The following is a 21,275-nucleotide window of genomic DNA, read 5'->3' on the forward strand; positions in this document are numbered from 1 at the left end:
TCGCAAACTATGCGGCGGCTAATTTTGAACCAGGCTAGTTATGTGCAAATGTACTACTGTACGTACATTATAGCTATGAGTTAGTTAGTTCGGTTCAACTGCTGAGTCAGCAGACTAACTAAGTTAAGCGCGACGCGTGCACGAATGTTAATTGAAATACGCCAATTTGTGCCTTTAACCGTTCGATTATAAACGTTCAACGTGAATAATTTTCAATCATGGAATGGATAATAGAGAAATTGGTCACTAAAGGTTCTGAACATGTGCGCAGTTTTGCGAATTTATTTTATTATTTATTCTAAATATTGAAAAGCATCGTGCTACTATTAAATAAATACAACTACTGAAACTTTTATATACAATACAAGTTTTCATTCATGATATGGCCACAAAGTCATTATGGCTGACTACCCCTTAAAATTGTATAATTATCTGTAAATGTCACTTTAATGTCAATTTCAAATATCACATTGAAAATAATACAGTGCTATAAAATCATTAGCCTATTTCTAGTCTAGCATATTTTTAATTAAATTTATTTTAATTAAAAACAATTATACATATATATGATTCTATATCAACTGAAGCAGTTTATTAATTATGAATTTTGAATTAATCATCACGATATTTATCCGTGAGATTATGAGAACCGAAAGCATATTAATACAATAATAATTAATTCTGATCTCCCAGACGCAACAAAAACTAAAAACAATTTTTAAAAAAGTTTGATTTTTTTGCAAAAATCCTTTAAAAATTACATGAAAAAATCAAGTGCGTGATTCAAGCATTTCTATTACGTAGAACAATTTTGTTTTAAAATTCCGAAAGATTCTACAACAAATTAAAAAAAAACGTAGGCAAATTTCTGATCGACCAATAATAAAATCTGGGGTTTTGAATACAAAAAAACGCTAAAAATACCGTTTTCAGCGTTTTTTGAGCAATTAATAAAATGTTCAGGGTTTTTGATTAAAAGAGATTAAAAAAATGACGATAAAATCAGTTACGTTTTTAACAATTCAAACATTTACTATATGCTACGTATACTAATTTAGTTTACAAATTCTGAAAGACTAAAAATTTTACAATAAATTTATGAAAAAATTCAAATTTCAAATCACCTAAAATAAGACTAAAATCAGTTATGTTTTTAACAATTCAATCATTTCAATCCTACGTCGATTTTACAGTAAACTTGTAAAAAAAGTTTGCAAATTTCTAAATCGACTAATAAAAGATTCGGGACATTCGCAAAGAAAATCGCTGCAAAATGACCTGAAAGAAGTCAGTTACAATTTTATTTTTAAACACTACTAGATTGATAAGCTTAAAATAACAATCAAAGGTTTCACAGTTTTATAAAAAATATTGACAACTAATATAATAAGCAAGTTAAATTCATCGTATAATATAAAATAAAAGTATTAAATTTTATTATGATTTTTCATACCAATGATTTGTAGTTATAAGTAATATATTATAATGCTATTGATAGATCATATACTAATAAAAATAAGGCTTTTATAAGTGATCATACTCACATCATAATATTAATAGTACAGAAGTCTTAGCTGTTAACTGTAGCACTAATGGTATAACTTACTGACTATTGACCTTGAATACTTGGGTTCGAATCATGTCTGCAATAACGGAATTAGTAATTTGTATGTAATTAAAATTCCGTTCGACCATCGCAGCTTTTCCTAATCTCATTAAAATCAAACTAGGTCGTAAATATTACGTATTACAAATTCTCAAATAAATATCTAATTAAGCTCATAGATAATATCATTAAAATATTATATATTAAAAAAAATTAAATACAAATATCCAAAGATAAATTGCGACAATGATACTGTTGAAAAATATGACGCGTAATTTTACAGCTTTATATTATTTTCTACGTGATTTTAATAATAAAGACAATGATTGAATTTTATGTTTTGATAACAGAGTGACATTTAATAGACCTTATGGTTATATAATATTTAGTGATAGTTCACCATTTAAAAGACTGCCGAGAAAACGGGAGAGGAGACAAATTCCCGGGGCCCAACTCTGGAAAAAATCATAGCAAAAATATATTTACAAAAAAAAGTAAAAACTGTTTTCAAATAATAAATCTGAACTAAGCTACAGTTTGGGATGTATTTGTATATTGATATAATATATTTAAGGTATAAGTGCTTTTAGCCTTTTTTTTATACATATTATACAATAAATAAAAGGAGTGGAACATTGCCTTCAAAAGGACCCATTTCTAGGTAGTACTTTCACAATAAACATTACTATTCAAAAGGACAGATTGTAGTTTTTTGACGCAATTCCGTTTGTGTTAAAATTTGTTAGCAAATTATTGCTTTTTGAGCGTTTAAAAAAATTAGACATGAGAGGAAATATTCAACGAATGTAACTTAGTAGCAGTAAATTTAGATATTCGATCTTAATTTTCAGATCGAATACCTAAGGAAGAAGCACAAAAATATCAAAAAATCAGCAACAACACCAGCTGACTTTTATAAATTTAATGTTTTTATAGATTGTATTATCAGTAACTTGATTTAATGATAGGTGCTAATATGCTACTCTAAAATGTCTATGAAAAACGATTTGACAGTTGCGAAGCGGCCATTTGCTGTTCAAACCCAAACATAACCTAATGAAATTCTAAAACTAATCAAGTCAAGTCCAAAATACAAACTAAGCCAACTCATCTCTCAAGTTAAAATAAGTGGAAGATTAAGTACAGACAGTAATCGCATCTTACATATTGGTCCACAGTTTGTCTGCATTTCGATAATACACTATGTTTTAAAAATAAATATGGCTATTCTTACCGATATAACTATGGATTTCTAATATAAGAGGGCTGATTAAAGTATTTTAAAACTAAATTTCAGTCAATAAGAAATTGCAAACACAATTATCACTTCTCAGAAGGCAAAAATTTACGTCAAAAGCAATAAAATCGTGTTGCGTCATAAATATATTTTTTTCTCAAGCCATTGAAAAACTGTTAATTAAAATAGGGACGTCATTTGTGGAGGGGATATTAAGGGAAGGTGGGGAAATGCTCCATAGTTTGTCTGCAATTGGATATTACACTATGTTTTGAAAATAGAATAGATACCCTTATTGATATTGATACTAAGAGCATTGGTTAAAGTATATTCGAACCGAATTTTGGTCAATAGGAAGGCGCAAAAAACGATTATCACTTCTCAGAAGACAAAAATTCACGTCAAAAGCAACAAAAATCGTGTCGGCGCCGTCGCAGTGGGAACAAAATTCGGTTAAGATTTGCTTTATTCGATTCTCACAATATTGCTATAAAAAGTCTGATACTAAACGTTTTCACGGCGATAGCGATGCTCGTGCCCTGGACTCAAAATTAACTAAATGGCAACACTGAGCACAAAATAAAACACAAAACAATGAGGTAATTATTTGGATAATTTTTAATTAAAATATTTCGCATAAAATATGATTTCAGAAAATATGTTGAAGCGGTGGCTAACTTTTATATTTATTTGTACTATGGCATAGAAAAGGTTAACTCGTACCTATTATTATTATTTATTTAATAAATTATAATACGATGATAAAAATATTTATAAAATGCCATTTTTATCATTTTGCCCGGAATCATTGTTTTCCTAGCACATGATATACTTTTTCTCAAGAATTTTTTATTCTTCGAGAATCAAAAAACATTGAAAAATAATAAACACTAGTAGTGAAAAATAAGGATTACATTTAGTACTGTTATTTGAAACAAAAACTAAAATAGAAATACTATTTTCACCGTTTGGTGATAAGAAATGATTTGTAGCGTAGAAAGGGTTAACTCTTATCCATTATTATTTATTCAAGAAATTATATTACTATGTTAGAAAACATATATAAAAAACCATTTTTGTCATGTTGTTTTCCCGTGGCCTCCGTTCGTTCTCAGCGGTCCTGGCCATGATGGTTTAGTAACTATATGATAAATGTAAACGTGTATTGTCCATAAAAGGGTTTTAGATTAATAATATCATATTAAAAAATATTTAAAAAACGTAAAATTAATTTAAATATATTTAAAGCAGAGTAATATTATTATAGCATAGTGTAAAATAATACCCAATCTCCGTACAATTTAAATGTATAAGAAACATCTATACTTTATATCATCTCTAGCACTTACACCACTCAGATACAGCACAATACGCGTATCGAGACCAATCATAAATAATTTACAAGATATCGTAACGTGAGCCTTCGCAACGAATCACAGCAAATTCGAAAAAGTTCGAAATCGAATATCCCTTGGCGGTGTACCAAGACCATATTTATATATTTATATACACAAAGAGAAAAATCAGCTTACAGTATACAGAGACACGGGGAGAATCCTTAAGGTAAACACAATGAGGCGTTTTATATCCAAAATAGATGTTTTATATGTATATAAAGTGACATATGCATGTTACAAACGAAAGGGGTTTAGCGCGTGTACACAAAAATGCGAATCTTGGCGTGCGTCGCCGAAGAGGGGTGTGTTTTATGACCGATCGTAAAATGTTAACATTTTTCAATAAATTTATATGTATGTGCAACGGTCGGGCGTTGGTCAAATTGGATGAAGCGATTAATTTTCTTCAATTGAATCAATTTATTTATCTGTACATACTTATTTTTAAACACACATTTATATAAGAAACACGTGTAACGCATGGAGTTTTTTTTTTCAATAAAAAACGAGTCTTACAGTAAATTGACCAGGCCCCCGTGCGAGCTTTTATGCGACTTGGCATATAGTTAACGCTAGTATTTGGTTCCTTTTAAAGATTTAGACTTGAATTTGTGATACAAAATAGAGCTTTTGAATATACTTATGATACTGTTTAAAAAAAAAGTTTTTTTTTTTCTGAAACACGTTTAATGTTATGAGTCGATCGACCCAGCATACATACGCTCATAAGACTTGCAATATAGTTAAGGTCAGTGTGAGCTTATTTATACATATTTAAAGTGCAATTTTTGTGACAGTATAGAATTCTTAAGCACCCTGTGTATGTTTGTTAGCAAAATCCAATGTATCAATTTTTTGCAAAATGGCGACAAGTATAAAAATTTAAACACTCGTAACTCAGTAGGTTTATATTTTAACAAAAAAATCGCTATTCATAAAACGTTTATAAGCCTAAACTACATCCAAATAAAATATAAAAAAAATAGTTTTTTGCTTCAAAACAAGCGATGTATCAGTTCGATCAGACCCCCATACGAGCCATTTTAAGACTTTCAGAAGAGTTAACGCTCTTAACTACTTGGTTTTAAAGATTAAAAATTAAATTTTTAGTATCGTATAGAACTACCGAGCACCCCCTATACATTATGTATGAAAAAAATATATAATTTTTTTTTACAAAATGGCGGCCAATGTAAAAATTAAAAGTCTCATAACTTTGCAAAATGAAATCCTACTGAAAAATGTCGTATGCAAAAAGTGTTTAGAAGCTTGATTTGCATTTAAAAACAATTTTTATTTATTTATTTTTCAATAAAAACCGAGTCTTACGGTAAATTGACCGGGCCCCCATGGAGCATATGTGATGAAAATTTTTATAGATCTATATTTTTTGCTATACATATTTTTTAGAAGTGACGCTTTATAATGCGGTAGCACGAGAGTAAAACATGTAATTTCTAAAGCAATATTCGCTGGTGATCGCTACCGGACAGATGTCACAAAATCCATACCTTTTTTGTGCCAGAGGGAAAAAAGTTGTTTGCGTAAACCGTTTACGGAAAGTTTGCGACAAAAACGTATCTCTGCAGCGATGGAATACGTTAACGTTTGATTTCCCCATATTACGTATTCATGCCATTTGCGAACACCCAGAGGCGGATTTAACAAAAAATGTCATTTTTATACTGTCATGATCTAATTTATTATTTATTTACATATCTATTTCAATTTAAAAACTACTAAACAATGACTTTTGCCACACTCATGTTCATAAAAAATATTTTATCAAGGCGATGCGGAGCCATTACATGTATTATGTTATCTCCTCAAACGAACCAGTTAAAACAACATCCCAGGCGCAGATGTAAAAGTTAATGAGAAAGCGGATCCAGCCAGGTCGGCTTGTTTTCTTTGTAACGTTAGATCTGGACCGTGCTTGGAATTTTTACGGCAAAATCTTTACCGAGAGATGTACGATTCTGGGAAAACATCTCGTTTTTCACCCCGCTGCAATTCTAAAGGCGTACACTTAGAAAATAATCTTGGCCATTAGAGCGACCGACGGTCTGGCAACTTTCGAAATTAAACTTGTCCTATCAATATTCCGGACCTGTCCATTCGTTTTCTGCGAAAATAACGTCTAAACTTTGAAATTTATGCTGAGGGAAAAGCACAGGTGCAACAACTCATCTTCGCGTCATAACATGAAATGAAAAGTTTCGCAAATCCATTCGTCTTATCTTTACTAAATAAATAAATTATATTTAAAGCAATCGAAGCGTGAAATAGCAGTCAATCTGACAATAAGCTCACTAGGAACTAAAACGGAGAATTGCAGATACAAAGGAAGTAGACCATGACAAATCAAAATCTAAGGGGAATTCCAAAGAGACTTGGATGGAAGTCGAGGGTTGATGTATATCGAGGGGAAGCAATAAAGAGAGCTGTTCGTTTATTATTATTATGTAGTATATAAAAGGTATAAATTGATCTAAAAAGCTTTATCTACAACAAAAAAATAGTTTATTAGACATGCATTGAACTAACTCAAACAAGTTTTATTTTAATTATTAAAAAAAATCATTATTATTATCTGAAATATATAATATAATGAATACATGGATAAAGATGCGACAAGGAAGTTTCTAATAAAAGTAGACAGAGAAAGCTTTCCGCACAGCTTACGCGACACTCTATTAATAACTTGCTTTGCGAGAGCTTTCATACGGTCGGTGTAAAATTGATCACCGCCAAAGCTTTCATTTGCATGTTGCGCTATAAAAAAGGGTTCTCTACAATTATTGTCCGAGTGTATTACGAATATTATTTAGTATGTGTTTTTCGTAAACCGTCCACGGTACGGTCGATCTTTTGAAGTAAATGAAGTAAAAAGCTCGACTTTGCAAAGGCATAGTGTGCACTAGCGAGCTTTCGTTGCAAGCTCGCGTGTCGATGTCGTCAAAAGCCGTGGAAGCTTTACAGCTGAACGTGTTCGTATAAAAGGAAAGGCTAGGATTAAAATTTGCGAGAAACGTTGCTAAAAATAATTTTAAAAAAAGGGAGCGACTAAAAATATTTAAACTTCAAATAATTTAAAATGAGACTATTATAACTTAGTATGTGTCAGGATTAATAAAATACTATAATACTACAAGACAGACTTTTAGGTATTATATATTTAATTAAAGAGCTTGTTGCTCAAAAAATGAGTGAGAAAATAAGTACATTGAAAGAATGTGATGTGGCATGGTTTGTTATAATTAAATTTATAAAGCTGAAAAACAGATTAAAACTCTATTAGTTAATACAGTACTATTTTTTGTTTAAAATAATTGTATATAATAATCTGTTAAAGTTTGCAGAAATTAATTAAATTTCTGTATTTAAGTGTGTGAAAAATGTTCCTAATATATAACATAATAATATTTTTGACCTATTGAATTTTTTCTTAAGAAATTTAAAAAAAAAATCAAAAAAATTCAGTTTTTTTAGTGAATTTTTTAACAGCGTAACAAAAATTTTGTCATTTTTTTATAGTCGCTTTTTTAATTTTTATAATAAGGCTGGTTAATAAACTAATTTATGTGCTGGTTAATAAACTATTTATAGACTAATTTATATGTTGATTTAATGAAATTTATGGCAGTTATCGCAAATTTAAAAATCTTTAAATTCCACAATGCAAAAAAAAATTAAAAATTAAATAATTTTTATTTTATTTTATTTTTTATTATGAAACGTTTTAATTTCCCTACGACTTTGTAACGAAGTTACAGGTCTTATTAATTTAAATAACCGCCATTCTAAAACAAAATTGTGGATCGGAAAAAAGATACTATCTTTAGTTTAATGGCAATATGATTAAAATAACGTAAAAAAAAATTATATGATTTTCCATTAGATTTTCTAACAAAGTATTTTTTTTAATAATCGCCTTTTTGAAACAAGTCGAGATTTTAACATGATTATTTCTTAAATATGTTTTATATGTATAGGACAATAATGTATAGGACATGTATAGGACATGTTTCATATGTATAGGACAATCAAACCTTTCCCTGAGTAATACATTAAAAAAAATATGCTTGTGAATTAATCATTATTAATTATATAACTGCACAGCAATTTAAAACTTTTTAACACAAAGACAAAAAACTCAATTCCTGTAAAGTTGAATTATATTGTAGAGGCTTATTTATTTATTTACAATAGCCAAAAACGCAAGGCGACACTTGAGTAACACTGACATATTCTTTCGTGCACCTCAACGGGAAGACGGCGACCGGCGGTGTCTCGTCCGCCGATCATTATCGTTCATCAACTATTATGAATTGTGTAAATTTCAATAAATATTACTGCAATTTGTGTGTAATTGTCACTTGTATTTTTATATATCCCTGATTGTTTTTTTATATGAAATAAAATTTTGGTGAAAATATTTTGACTCAAGCCCGAGGAACCAAATCACGAGGCGAATAAAATCATCAGGAGATCATAGCCGACCATAATTCAACTCGGTCCACAAAAAATATCCGATTTTCAAGACCAGTTATTTTGACTTCACCGCCTGATCACGGCAGCTAAATCTCCATATATTTGTGGTATTTTATATATGCTTAGCAAAATAAAATGAAGTCTAAAAGAAATAGTTAAAAATTATTATTTAATGGATATTAAATGAAATAGTATATTTTTATTCTGATTTAATAACACAATGGTTGCTCTATTGATGCAAAAATACAATAAATTTCTACCAAAGCACACAAATCAATCTAAAGGCCAAATCGAAGGCGCCGCTCAGACGATTTCAATCGAAACGGGTTTTAAATTCATACACTGCTAGCTTTTCTCTGTCTGCAAGGAAAAACCGCAAAAATCGTCGGAGATTTCCCGCGGGATTCGTAGGGAAAAACGCATACGTGACGGCGGGTAATTCCAGAACGCAGTCGGGAAAATTTATGATTTCCTTTTGGATGCTTGGTGGATAGGTCTTCTCTTCCCCGGGAAGCGCGAAGGGCGAATTAAGCGGTCTTAAGGGTTGGAGATAGCCGAGACGGCGATTAATCATTGCCGGAGTACAAATGTTCAAATTGCGCCTAATGCTCGGCGCGTATTAAGGGTTGGTCGGAATGAGGGTTGTGATGCTTTTTGTCACCCCGCCGCGGGACACGAAATGAGCGTAATTAAATTAATCATCCGAGGAGTGCATTTTTTAATCCTTTCCATCGCGATGTACTTGAAACATATCAGTCTTGAATCTAACTCTTAACGTAAAACTTTTTCATGATACATATGGGATGTAGTATATTTGTAAAAAAATATATATTAGTATTAATTTGTACTTAAAACGTTTCTCAAACTAATAAATTAAACAAGAAAATTTTTCAGCGACACGCGTGCACTCCAAAAACTTACTGCATGGGCAGTGGAAGAGGTTCCATATGTAGGCTAAGTGCAAAAAGTTGAAGTAAGCTTTGTACACTGCTGAGTGTTCAATTTTGAGTATTTAAAAAATGTTTTAGATAAAATCATTTGAAACGAGTACCGCAAAAATCAAGGGATAAATACTACAAAGATTTACTTATTGAACATGTACGATACGATCAATAAATATTTAATCATTAAAATATGAACTCTATTATTTTACTTTTATATTATATATTAAATTGATATAGAGTTCAAGTTTTATAAATAATATAGCAAGGATAAATAAATTCAATAATAAAATCGACGATATCTCAACTACAATCTTTAATATACAAAAACTAAGCTCTGATCGTCCTGGCATTGTCATCAATCACCATAATTCAAAATATGATAATAAAATATTTTCCTATAAAACAACAGTCCTTTTTATGTATAATATATAGACATATAATTCGATTATGTTGTGAAATAACATTAAGTTCCCTAAGGACGTAAATTTGTAAATTTTCAAAAACTTAACCCTAAAATCCACACGAAAAGCACACACACACACACACACACATGTTAGCGGTACTTCATAATTAAGGGACTTAATCAAGTCATAACTGTCGTGATTAAATGGCTTCAATTAGCGAGGCTCTGCTTGTGCTCGGAAAGAGACCTTCGACCCTGGTTTTAATTAGTAATCTTTGTTAATTAGTATAGCGTATAATTAAAGCTTTTTGTCTCTGTGTGTAAGTTATAACAAGTCATTATTGAACTTTGACAGAGTTCTAAATAAAATACTCAAAAGTATGTACTATCTATACCTAAAGTATATATATATGTACAACCCTTGTATGATTACACTGAAAGTTATTTAATAAAATTCAGTACATATAATCTAAAAAATCATTCTGAATTTTTTTTTAATAAAACACTATGAGATCAACATTATAGTAATTATTATACCTTTTATGTTTTCCCCGTATACTGCGATTAAACTCTGTACATGACCTTCCTGAAAATGAGTTTTCATGCTTGACGCACAAATATATATCAATTAAGTAATTTAATAATTTAGAAAACATGAAATTAAATATTTTTTCACTAGTAAATCGTGATTAACTTTATCAAACGCCTTTTCAAAATCTATGTATATGCAAAAAAAAATTACACCCCAGTATAGTGATCCCGAAATAAAATTAAAAAAATAACATTAACTCTCACAGTGATTTTTATTAATTTTATATTAAATTAAATATTACATTAAATTTAAAGATGAATAACATCAAACGTTAAGAACGACTTATTCAATAACATTTAAAAGCTTTCAATTTGTTCATTAAATAAATAATAATAATAATAAATTAGGGCTGCCCTTTAATTCATTACTTTCCAAAGGACACTTATACCCGCATTCAAGAGTTGAATAAAAGTCTAAAAATTGGTCGTTAATACCCTTATTGAAATCTGAAGTTAAAATCTATATATTCAGATGTATACCTGATGCCAAGGGACGAAGAAATATATTATATCCAAAACTCAAAGGTAGATTTGCCCTGTAGGTGAACTACCATTTCAAAACCGATGATTTTATAAATCGAAATAATAACACGCCCCCGAACTAACGTATTCGCAAAATATTATTACAGCACTCTATCATATCAGACAATTTGGCTAGTCGATGAGATTTGTGTATACAGTGATTTTGATCCTTCGGATCTATCTGCATGGGTTTCTTATGATAATATCAAGAAAGGCATATTTATAATATAAAGCAATTTTAATGTATGTATGTCATTATCTATATCATAGATAATTCGATTTTTTTAATTAAATTTTTAGTCAGACGAATTTTCAGAAGGTCAGAAAATTAGACAGACATTATTTATAGTTGGCTAAAAAAAATAAAACCACACCTTGAAAAAGTCCACAGCTGCAAAATATGAACTTAAAAATATGAGCAAATTCTGGAATTTCAGCAATCATAAAGTGTTTTCTTTTATTATTTTACTTATCACTATTGGTTGTTATAGTCATGTCCGTTATTATTAACATAATTATAAGAAAATGAATTTTAAAAAACAAAAAAAAATGTAAATACCAGCGGTTCGTTGGGAGGGAGGTGGGGGGGTATCTGTGTTGGAAAAATATATAAATACTTAAAAATTAGCACATAACTATTTTTTTTATTTTATGTTTGTCTTAGAGGCTCATACTATCAAATTTTAATCGGTAGACTCATCATTTTAAATTAAATAGACTGTAAATTATTAAAGATTTTTGTGATATTAATATTGAAATATTTATTATAATAAGTAAATAAACTTTTAAATCCTTATTACAAAATAAATATATTATATTGCCTTAGTGAAATTGTGAAAGAAATAAAAAACATATTGTTTAGAAGCAGATAAAATAAAAATAATTTAATTAAAGACACGTTAATCGTAACATGGCAATGACGTTGCGCCATAGTGTGCACCAGCGACCGGCAAAATTATGCGTATACTCCATGGCATTTAACACTTAATACTCCGAATTTTTTTATATAAAATGTAATAAAAAGTAAATTTTGTTATTAGCTCAGCGCGATTTTTTCTAAATTTTGCTTTGCAGCTAACTTATTAAATAATTTATATTTAATGCAATAAAACGATTATCTCTTAAAGATTATTTAAATAAGTCTATAACAGATACAAAATAAAAAAGTCTGACTCTTTATTAAAAAAAAAATCAAATTAACAACTAAACTCAAAATGCATTGTTAAAAAAAATTCTTTAAATTAAGGTTTGTGTTAATAATTCTATATATATATATATATATATATATATATATATATATATATATATATATATATATATATATATATATATATATATATATATAAATATGTCGTATTTTAATATTAGTAATGAAAGTCTAAACCTCGTGAATTTTTTTAATACTTAATGTATGATTTAAATTTATTTATATATTTATTCTTTAATAGTACAGTTTCCAATTTGAGTGTTTTTATTTCTTTAGTGTCATGAGATTAAAAGTATCGCATTTTTATGTTTTGTAGATATAGTCCATGTTTATTTTTGTAAATTTAAACAAATTTCATTGTTTGACTTTTGCTATGAAACAGTTTTTAAAAATATTTGTATTAAATGTGTTTAACATATTACCTACATAATTTGACTAATACCCGAAAGACCTGGGTTCGAATCACATAATGAAACTTTGCGTATATAAATTTATTTTGTGTCTGCGATATTTGAATTATTGATTAATAAATAATTATAATTTCGATCGATCATCGCAGCTTAGGTTTTCCTAGATTATCCTTTTCTCTTGAATATATATCGTGGTTATATTTATTCTTGAGAATATGAATATTAAATTCTTTAATAATGAGCTACTATAATATATGTATATATTAAAAATAAATTAATTTGTTCAATAAAAAACATTTTTTAAGTAATTACTTAAATAAAAATATAGATACATTTGGTCTGATAAGATATTTATTTCATGAAAATAAACTTTTTTAAGAATAATTGTTAAATAATGTGTAGATAATTGTTAAACTTTTTTTTTGACAATATGATTAAAATTAGCATTTATATAAGACTGTAGAATTATTTACAGGAATAATAAATTTCATCAAATACAATATTTGGTAAACATTATTCAATTAAAAAAATTAAAAAATAAAATTATGATTCTTTAGTAAAAAAAACAGTAATAATATTTAATATGGTATAAAAATAAATTAATCCTTTAACCATTTTAAGAATCTAATAATTTTAGCTAGGAAATTGTTATAATCGTGCTAGGCACTATATGAGTTAATTCGAAGAAGTTATAGATCATAATAAAGAAGAAAAACTTTGGAAAAGTGAATAACCTAATCAAAGCAATGATTCAGTATTTAATCAGAATCTAATTGATAATAATACTGATTTTTTATGAGTAACTATTATTTTGCATTCTATTAATATTTTTATTTTTGCATTTGCAAATTAAGTTAAATTGATATGTATCCATCAGATGTTATTCTAAAATAGTAAAATAAAATGTATGAAGATATATTTTATGAATAAATTTTCGAAAAATATTATTGTATTGATAAATGATATATATCGAGAATTCAATAGCATAAAACATATTTTAGGACCATTGAAAAACAAATCCGTTCAATTTAACATCTCTTTTACAAAATAAAAACACTGCCATCAAACCCTTTTTTTTTAGAAAAACTCCCTAACACGGTGTAAAACTTTTGACGAAGGTCTACGCGTGTCATTTTCACCTCCTAAACAATATAAAAACAGAAGCTTGTTTGTTTCTTATTTTCTCGATTAATTTCGACAAAATCGCCAAAGAGACAGATGTACCTACACACGCACAATTCTTTTGTGTTCGCTTAACGAGAATTTCGTTTTTCCCTCCGGTGTCTCCTCTCAAACGCCAAAGCTTTTTGCAGTCAAAGCTTTTTGATGTCGCGTTTATTATTTTGCGCCGTTGTTGTTTTATTATTGCGTATATTTAGCCCAGTCGGCGTTTGTGTATTAAATTAGGTACACATACACACACACATTGAAGGCTTTGTCTGGGCAATTTTTCCCTTTATTATTTTCCTTCATCACCTCGCCCTTGGGCGCCGCCGCCAGGCAATGCGAAAAACATCAGCCGGAATAATGCATACATTTAATTTACATAATGTCGCAATTCGAAGCAAAAAATATTTAAAAAGCCATTGCCGAACGAAAAGTTTTGCCCCATGGTGTTTCACTCGGTATTAGTTGGCGTAGGTAACTGGATAGATACATGGAATACTTTTAACTTTATTTAATAGCATGACTACTGGTTTCCACACGGTTTCCAAATTATTGTAAATATATGTAAAATAACACCCCATCATTTGTTAATATACTCATATAGATATAGTTCACTCAAGTTTTATAGATATACTAGTTTTAAACACGGCTTTTCATCTGCCAGCACATATAAATGTTTTGGATGCTCCGCTCGTAACACTGAACTATAAAATTGACCACGAGAGGAGCTTTCGTCTCTAAAGTTAATTACTGTCACATTGAACGACTGTCCTTGTAACTTAATTATTATTATTATAGCGAAGGTAAAGTAAAATGGAAATTGAAACGGTCTAAAGCGAAAAGGAAAATTGCTTCGAAGCAATGGAATTTCAGGAACAAATATATTTTTATTGACTCATTTTTTGTTAACCGTGCTTTAAAAATAAAAACTCAATAAGTGAAATTATAATACATGTATGTATGTTTAATTTATATGTTTTACAGAACATGTGACATATGCTATAATTGTATTTCAAGTTTTTAACAAGGCGTGACGGTTACAACCATTTCGAACAAACGAAAACACGTCTCGAAATTTACGCCATAATCAATATCTTTTATAACAATAAAAAAGAGATCTGATGAACAAACAATTACGTTTATAATTAGAAATGTTTCACTTCTGTTCTAAAATATTTAACTTAAGAAGCGGCAAAAAAATACTGTTTGTTTGGAAAGGATGCGCGCTAGACAATACATTCTATCCTGCACACAATATTTTTGTTTTTCTACCCTTCGATTGACGATCACCGGAGTGACTATCTGGACCGTTTATATTTTAACTCTTTAAGGAGTATTGCCGTACATGTACGGTGGTCAATCTTTAACTGTTTTAAGGTATCCCAGATGCTTATGTATTTGCAAATATAAAACTAACGAAATGATAAATTATAAACATAATATTTAATATATTAGGAAAAGCGGAAAGTAATGATAATTTTTAAAGGGACGATTTTAAAATTAGTTTGCCGCCAGTTGTCGTCGAGTTAACACGTAAGATTTGATCTTATTTTGTAACTCTGTTAGTCTACTTTTGTTAATACTCAGAAGGTTTTTTTTTACCCTATAGAAAAAAATGTCAAGGCCAGAAATCGAGGAGACCCATTTGCGTTATTATATGCTATTTTTGTTCGATCAAGGAAAGAAAGCAAAAGAAGCCACTCAGATCATCTGTGAAATTTATGGAGATGTATTGCATCTTCAAAAATGTCACAGGTGGTTTAGAAAATTTAAAAGTGGTAATAGGGGTTGAAAAATGCTGCCAAATCGGGAAGACCTACAAAATTAGACGATGACGTGTTAAAATCAACAGTGGAAGCGGATCCCCGAAAAACCACCAAAGAATTGTCAGAGGAGCTTGGTTGCTCTTGGACGACCGTTAAAGACCATCTCAAGCGCATTGGAAAAAAAACACAGGCAAGGAATTTGGGTACCGCACGAACTTTTACAAACGGCCATTGAGCAGCGAATTACCATCTGTTCGTCGCTATTGTCTAGGCACGAAACGGCATCACTTCTGAGAAGGATCGTTACAAGCGATGAGAAGTGCATTCTATACAACAATCCAAAGAAAAAAATCAATGGCTTTCTAAAAACGAAGTACCCATACTTGACCCTAAACCCTCATTGACCTTAAAAAAGATCCTTCTTTGTGTTTGGTGGGACATGATTGGCATCATCCATTATGAGTTATTAAAACCTGGTCAAACAATTACTACAGAGGTTTACTGTATTCAAATAGTCAGAATGAAAGCAGAGCTGTTGAAAAAACATTCAGTTTTGGTCAACAATTAAAGGCGAATTTTGCAGCACGACAATGCCAGACCACACGCGGCACGGATCACGCAGGAAAAAATCATGGAGCTTGATTTTGAAGTTTTACAGCATCCCCCACATTCCACCGATATCGCACCCTCTACCTACCATCTTTTCAGATCTTTAGAGCATTCCCTTAAAAATAAAAATTTTAATTCATTTGACAGTATCGAAAATCACATAGAATCATTCTTTAACGAAAAACCTGCAGAGATTTATAAGAAAGGGATTGAAAAGCTGCCTGATCGTTGGAGAAAAGTAATAGAAAACAATGAAAATTATTTTACTAATTAAAATTGTATATATATTTTTTTTAATAAATTTTTTGTATGTGAAAAAAAATTATCATTACTTTCCGCTTTTCCTAATATAAAATATTTTTTTAATTGGAATAAATGAATCTAAATAGTTTCTATTGAAAATAATATAACAAAAAATATATAATATTAATTTTATAAAAAATATTCAAAGCCTCTGTATTGATACAAGAAATCTACAAAATAAATAATAAATATGTAAAATAAATTAACGAAATTTAATAATAAAAAAGTAAAATATACTAATACAAAAAAGTGGTAAAATAAATCAAAGCAATAAAACGTTAAGAATCACTGACCCCCCCCCCCCCACTTATAATTTACTGTAAATGCAATATAAAATAATAATAAATAATCAACAACAGAAAGTACACACTCCCAGGTGCATATTAACAAATTAGCAAATCTGTATAAATTAACTTACTACTCAAAGGGTTAAAGCGAAGCACAAAAGAGAAATACGACATATAGAGACGTCACGAAGTCACAGCAGCAAAGATTATAACACAGCACTGCATGGACACCTGACAAATCTCGTTCCGCGAAATTACAGCCGACAATAATACAACTCGACACGCCAGCAAAGATTCTTCGACTTCCAAAATCTGCCATTTTAACTCCACCGCCTGATAGCGGATTCTACATTTTTCTATAATATAAACATATTTTTTTAATATTCCTTGTAATATTTCGCTACGTGAGAAACGCTTTTTATATTTTTGAAAGTATTATACTTTTAACAGCATATATCTGTTACTTGATTTTTTTAGAACTATATGGCATTTTACTATTTTTATTGCTTTAAACATACTCAACGATTTTAACTCAGTTTGCAATGTTCATTGCTATAAAAAGAAACAATTTTTTAATGAATTTCAGCAGTAGTTAAATTTTACGCACAATCAATTTGCTTCTAAAAAGCAATCTCTTTAGTAGTTATAAATTATACACCTATTCTGCGAATAGTAATGGGTACCTACAGATTATTAGAAATATCAAGAATTACACCATTAAGGACATTATTTGTATTATACATTTAAATATTTTAAAAGAAAGCAAAAATAAACGTTTAGGGGAAAAATTTCAACCTTTTCATTAGACCAATATAAAATACTAATGAGTTTAATCCTAATCCGGACCAGAAAAAAGCTTTTATTTTTTGCTCAAAATTAAAATGTTCAGGTTGCCTTTTGGTTTAATTACAATTTTAAATCTGGCGCCAGGGGATTCGGTTCTGCGTTTCAAATTATATTTTTGACGTCGCGTTGTTGTTAACCGTGAATTATGCGCGGGCGGTTAAAAATTTAACCGACGCTTATCGAGCGTTCGCCGAAAAGTTTTTAATCAAAACTCGACGCGTTATAAATACACACATATATACGTGAAACGTAGTATTTTCCGTTAAAAACGTTTGTCCGCTTTTGGTAATGTGTTTTAGCCGCGTACAAACTGGTTATCAAGACTAGATCAAAGGGTATCATCACGCCACTAGTCCTCTCTCTCTCCCCCGGTTTAATTAACGTTGCGCACGAATTTGCCCTCCGCTAAACTAAATAATATCATGTAAATTCGTGGGGTATTACCCCGAAATTGGCAGATTGTTGTCGTTAATCCAATTGAGAAACTTCTGCTCGACGCGTTTTAATTGCCGAACTTGTGTATTTTTGGGCGCTTGCCTCTTCGCCAAAAACGAGGACTATATTGTTAGTGACGAATTGAGTTATATTGAAGAATTGAAGATGGATCTTACAATGAGTTGTAGGATAATAACAGATTATGGGTAAAGGACACTTTTATATATTTTCAAAGCAAAGAAATACAAAAATTGTATTTAGCGTTAGAGACAAAATATTGCTGAATAAAAGAGCTAATATGTTTAATTTTAACAAAATAATATTTACATGCTTAAAAGACATGTGGGCGAAAATATTCTGCTTTCAATTAAGCAACCGACTTTATTATTTAAATACACAGAAGGTAATTATTGTATTTTTCCCACAAAATGTTTTAAGACATGCTTAGCCAAAATACACAAATATATTTGATTATTGCTTATGATAGATTATGATACATTAAAGTTATTTGAAGCTGAATTTAGTACTCAATAATACAATAATAATAAAATCAGACAGAAAAAAGTCTATTGCTAAAAATTTTATTATAGTAAATTTTAATTAATTCTACAGCTACGTTTTTTGAGTATATACATATATAAAATATAATATACTAAATTATTTTGGCAGCTGCGGAATCTAAAATTTAAATAATAATTGTGTAATTAGATCTCAAAGATCCGATGAATTGTTTGGACATGACAAACCTCTCACCACTTATTTCCCATCAAATCAATATAACAAAACAACATCTGTCAATTTATAAAATTCTCATTATGAAAACGAAAAAGCTTGTAGCATAGTCAATATCCGTTTCTCGGGCGACAGTAATTCCGAATCGGAAAACATACATAACTTCCCGCGAACCGGAAGGGTCAAACTTTTTGTATTTCTATTTATTTTTTCAATTCCAATTACACCTAAATTAAACATTCACAGGCGCCGAAACAAGTCAGCATCTGCTTCGAATCAAAAGTTTATATTAAAAAAGTTAGATGTAAGTCATGTAATATGAAATACAACTATGCTTTTATATGTACTACAATACAATAAATTCCATAAGATACGATGCGCGCTGATTAGTAGCGGCCATTAGGCTGGTTTCGAATTGCCTTTTCGCGTTTCCCCACAATTTTACGATGAGACAAACAGAAACTTTATACGATAGAATAAAGTCAAACAGTACGAACCCTTTCCATGCAACTGTTGTCGATTGTCGGCACCCTTGAGACTCTCGGCCGTATGCACAAGTTCGTCCAGTTGGGGTTTCTTTTGCTCCAATTCACGAAGCACAGTCTGAAAAAAAATAAAATAGGTAAAGTAGTGAATCATTGTGTTTTATAATGACAATAGAACGTCTAATCACTTTTTTAATTTTTTTTTATAAATATTTATATAGTAAGAAATAAAGCGATCCATGCCTTCCAATTTTTTTATTTAAATTAGTTTTCATTCGAAGGCGTCAGTATGAGGGATTTTTGCAACATGTTTAGTAGTTGGTTGTTAATGAATAGTACTTATTTTGATGGAAATGTTTTTTCAAGCGAAATTTAAAAATTCTCTAAAAACTACAACTTTAAATTGCTAACGTTCGCCAAAATTTAAGTACATATTTTTTCCGTATAGAGAAGCTAATACAAATCCACATTCTTTATATTTTATTTTAAATCCCGTATAAACTAAATATATTTTTTTTTTAATTATACATATTTTGATTTGAATCGATAAAATCAATTTTGTAATTTGTTGTCAAGCGCGCCCAAAACCAGGATTTCCCTTTCATATTTGCTTATTGTCATCTGGCAAGCGCTCGCTGCGCGCAGTTCTGTGCAATTAAATGAACAGTGAAATATGTTATAATCAAAGCATTTTTCTTACAAAGTGTCGATTGAAGATGATTCAAAGTGATGTAGCATTGGAATTATAGACAATATAATCAAAACTATAAATTATGAGTGTGTTAGTAAGTGTTTCATTATATAAATAATATATCACAGTTATTCTAACAAAATTAATATTGACTTTCTAGGATCAAATAATAAAAGACAAACGGCAGTGATTTTGCAATTAAAGGTATACATACCAAAGCTAATTCAACATATTATAATGCTAGTAATAATGAAAAATCTTGTATTAGTGTAAACAAAACGTTACATTTTATCCACTATATAGTATCGTTTACAGTTAATTTTCAGAAGCAATGATATATCTAATAGCATTTACGTATGGCAAACAATTAAAATATGACATATTGCGACAATTTTGAACAAGATGAAAAGTAACTTACAGTAACTTCCGTCAATATTATTTTTCGATGATTATATTAGTAATAATAATGTGTTAAATGTTTAACTCTTGATATAGGTCTTATTGTTTTTAATTATTTTTCAGAAGCAATGATGGAACAATTTGATGACCTATATGGCTACAGCGTAGAATTGGTATATATAAACAAAGAGTGAATCTTCTCATGTTGAAGTTACTATCAGTGTGTATTATCATTTTATAAAGAACATACTACATAAGTTTGATGTAACTGAATATGTTGAATTTGGCAATTCCTAAAGAGAAATGATGGCACAGAACAAAAATTGATTAAAAACCATGACTTATACATACATATTTTGCCACATCGAAATTAAAAATAATTGGATATCGATTATTACAGGTATGCAATCACATATGTATAATCATTGCAAAATGTCGTCTATTAGATAACATCCAGAAAACTACACATATGTATATTGCGAACCGTCGCTCGGAACGAAACGGTTTAGGTGAATTTTTTTGCTGCAATAATGGTTTTAATTTATTTTGATTCTTCAGCTAAATAACCGACTGCATCATTATCACGCGATCGTCATAAAAGATACTATCCTCAAATATCAATTGATAAAAATACGTTTTATTAGTATTTATACGGTTTAATCGACATTAACCTCAATCTTCGTACGTACTGAGTATATATATTACATGTTCACGTCTATAACGTTCCTGGTTTAGTCAAATCTA

The 21,275-nt window shown here is 29.6% G+C and overlaps 1 protein-coding gene across 9 annotated transcripts in view; it reads right to left on the reverse strand.

Moving 5' to 3' along the window:
• The window catches only part of Dys (Dystrophin), a 623,806-nt gene that overhangs the window by 397,934 nt on the left and 204,597 nt on the right, over positions 1–21,275 (reverse strand). For all 9 annotated transcript variants that reach the window (XM_088183010.1, XM_088183009.1, XM_088183008.1 and 6 more), the window contains one exon: positions 19,454–19,559. In XM_088183010.1, the coding sequence (XP_088039136.1) occupies positions 19,454–19,559 (106 nt within the window). The remainder of the gene's footprint in view (positions 1–19,453; positions 19,560–21,275) is intronic.

The sequence above is a fragment of the Plectrocnemia conspersa genome, unplaced genomic scaffold (assembly GCF_051122295.1).
Source record: "Plectrocnemia conspersa isolate PC_06_02 unplaced genomic scaffold, ASM5112229v1 ptg000003l, whole genome shotgun sequence".
NCBI lineage: Eukaryota > Metazoa > Arthropoda > Insecta > Trichoptera > Polycentropodidae > Plectrocnemia > Plectrocnemia conspersa.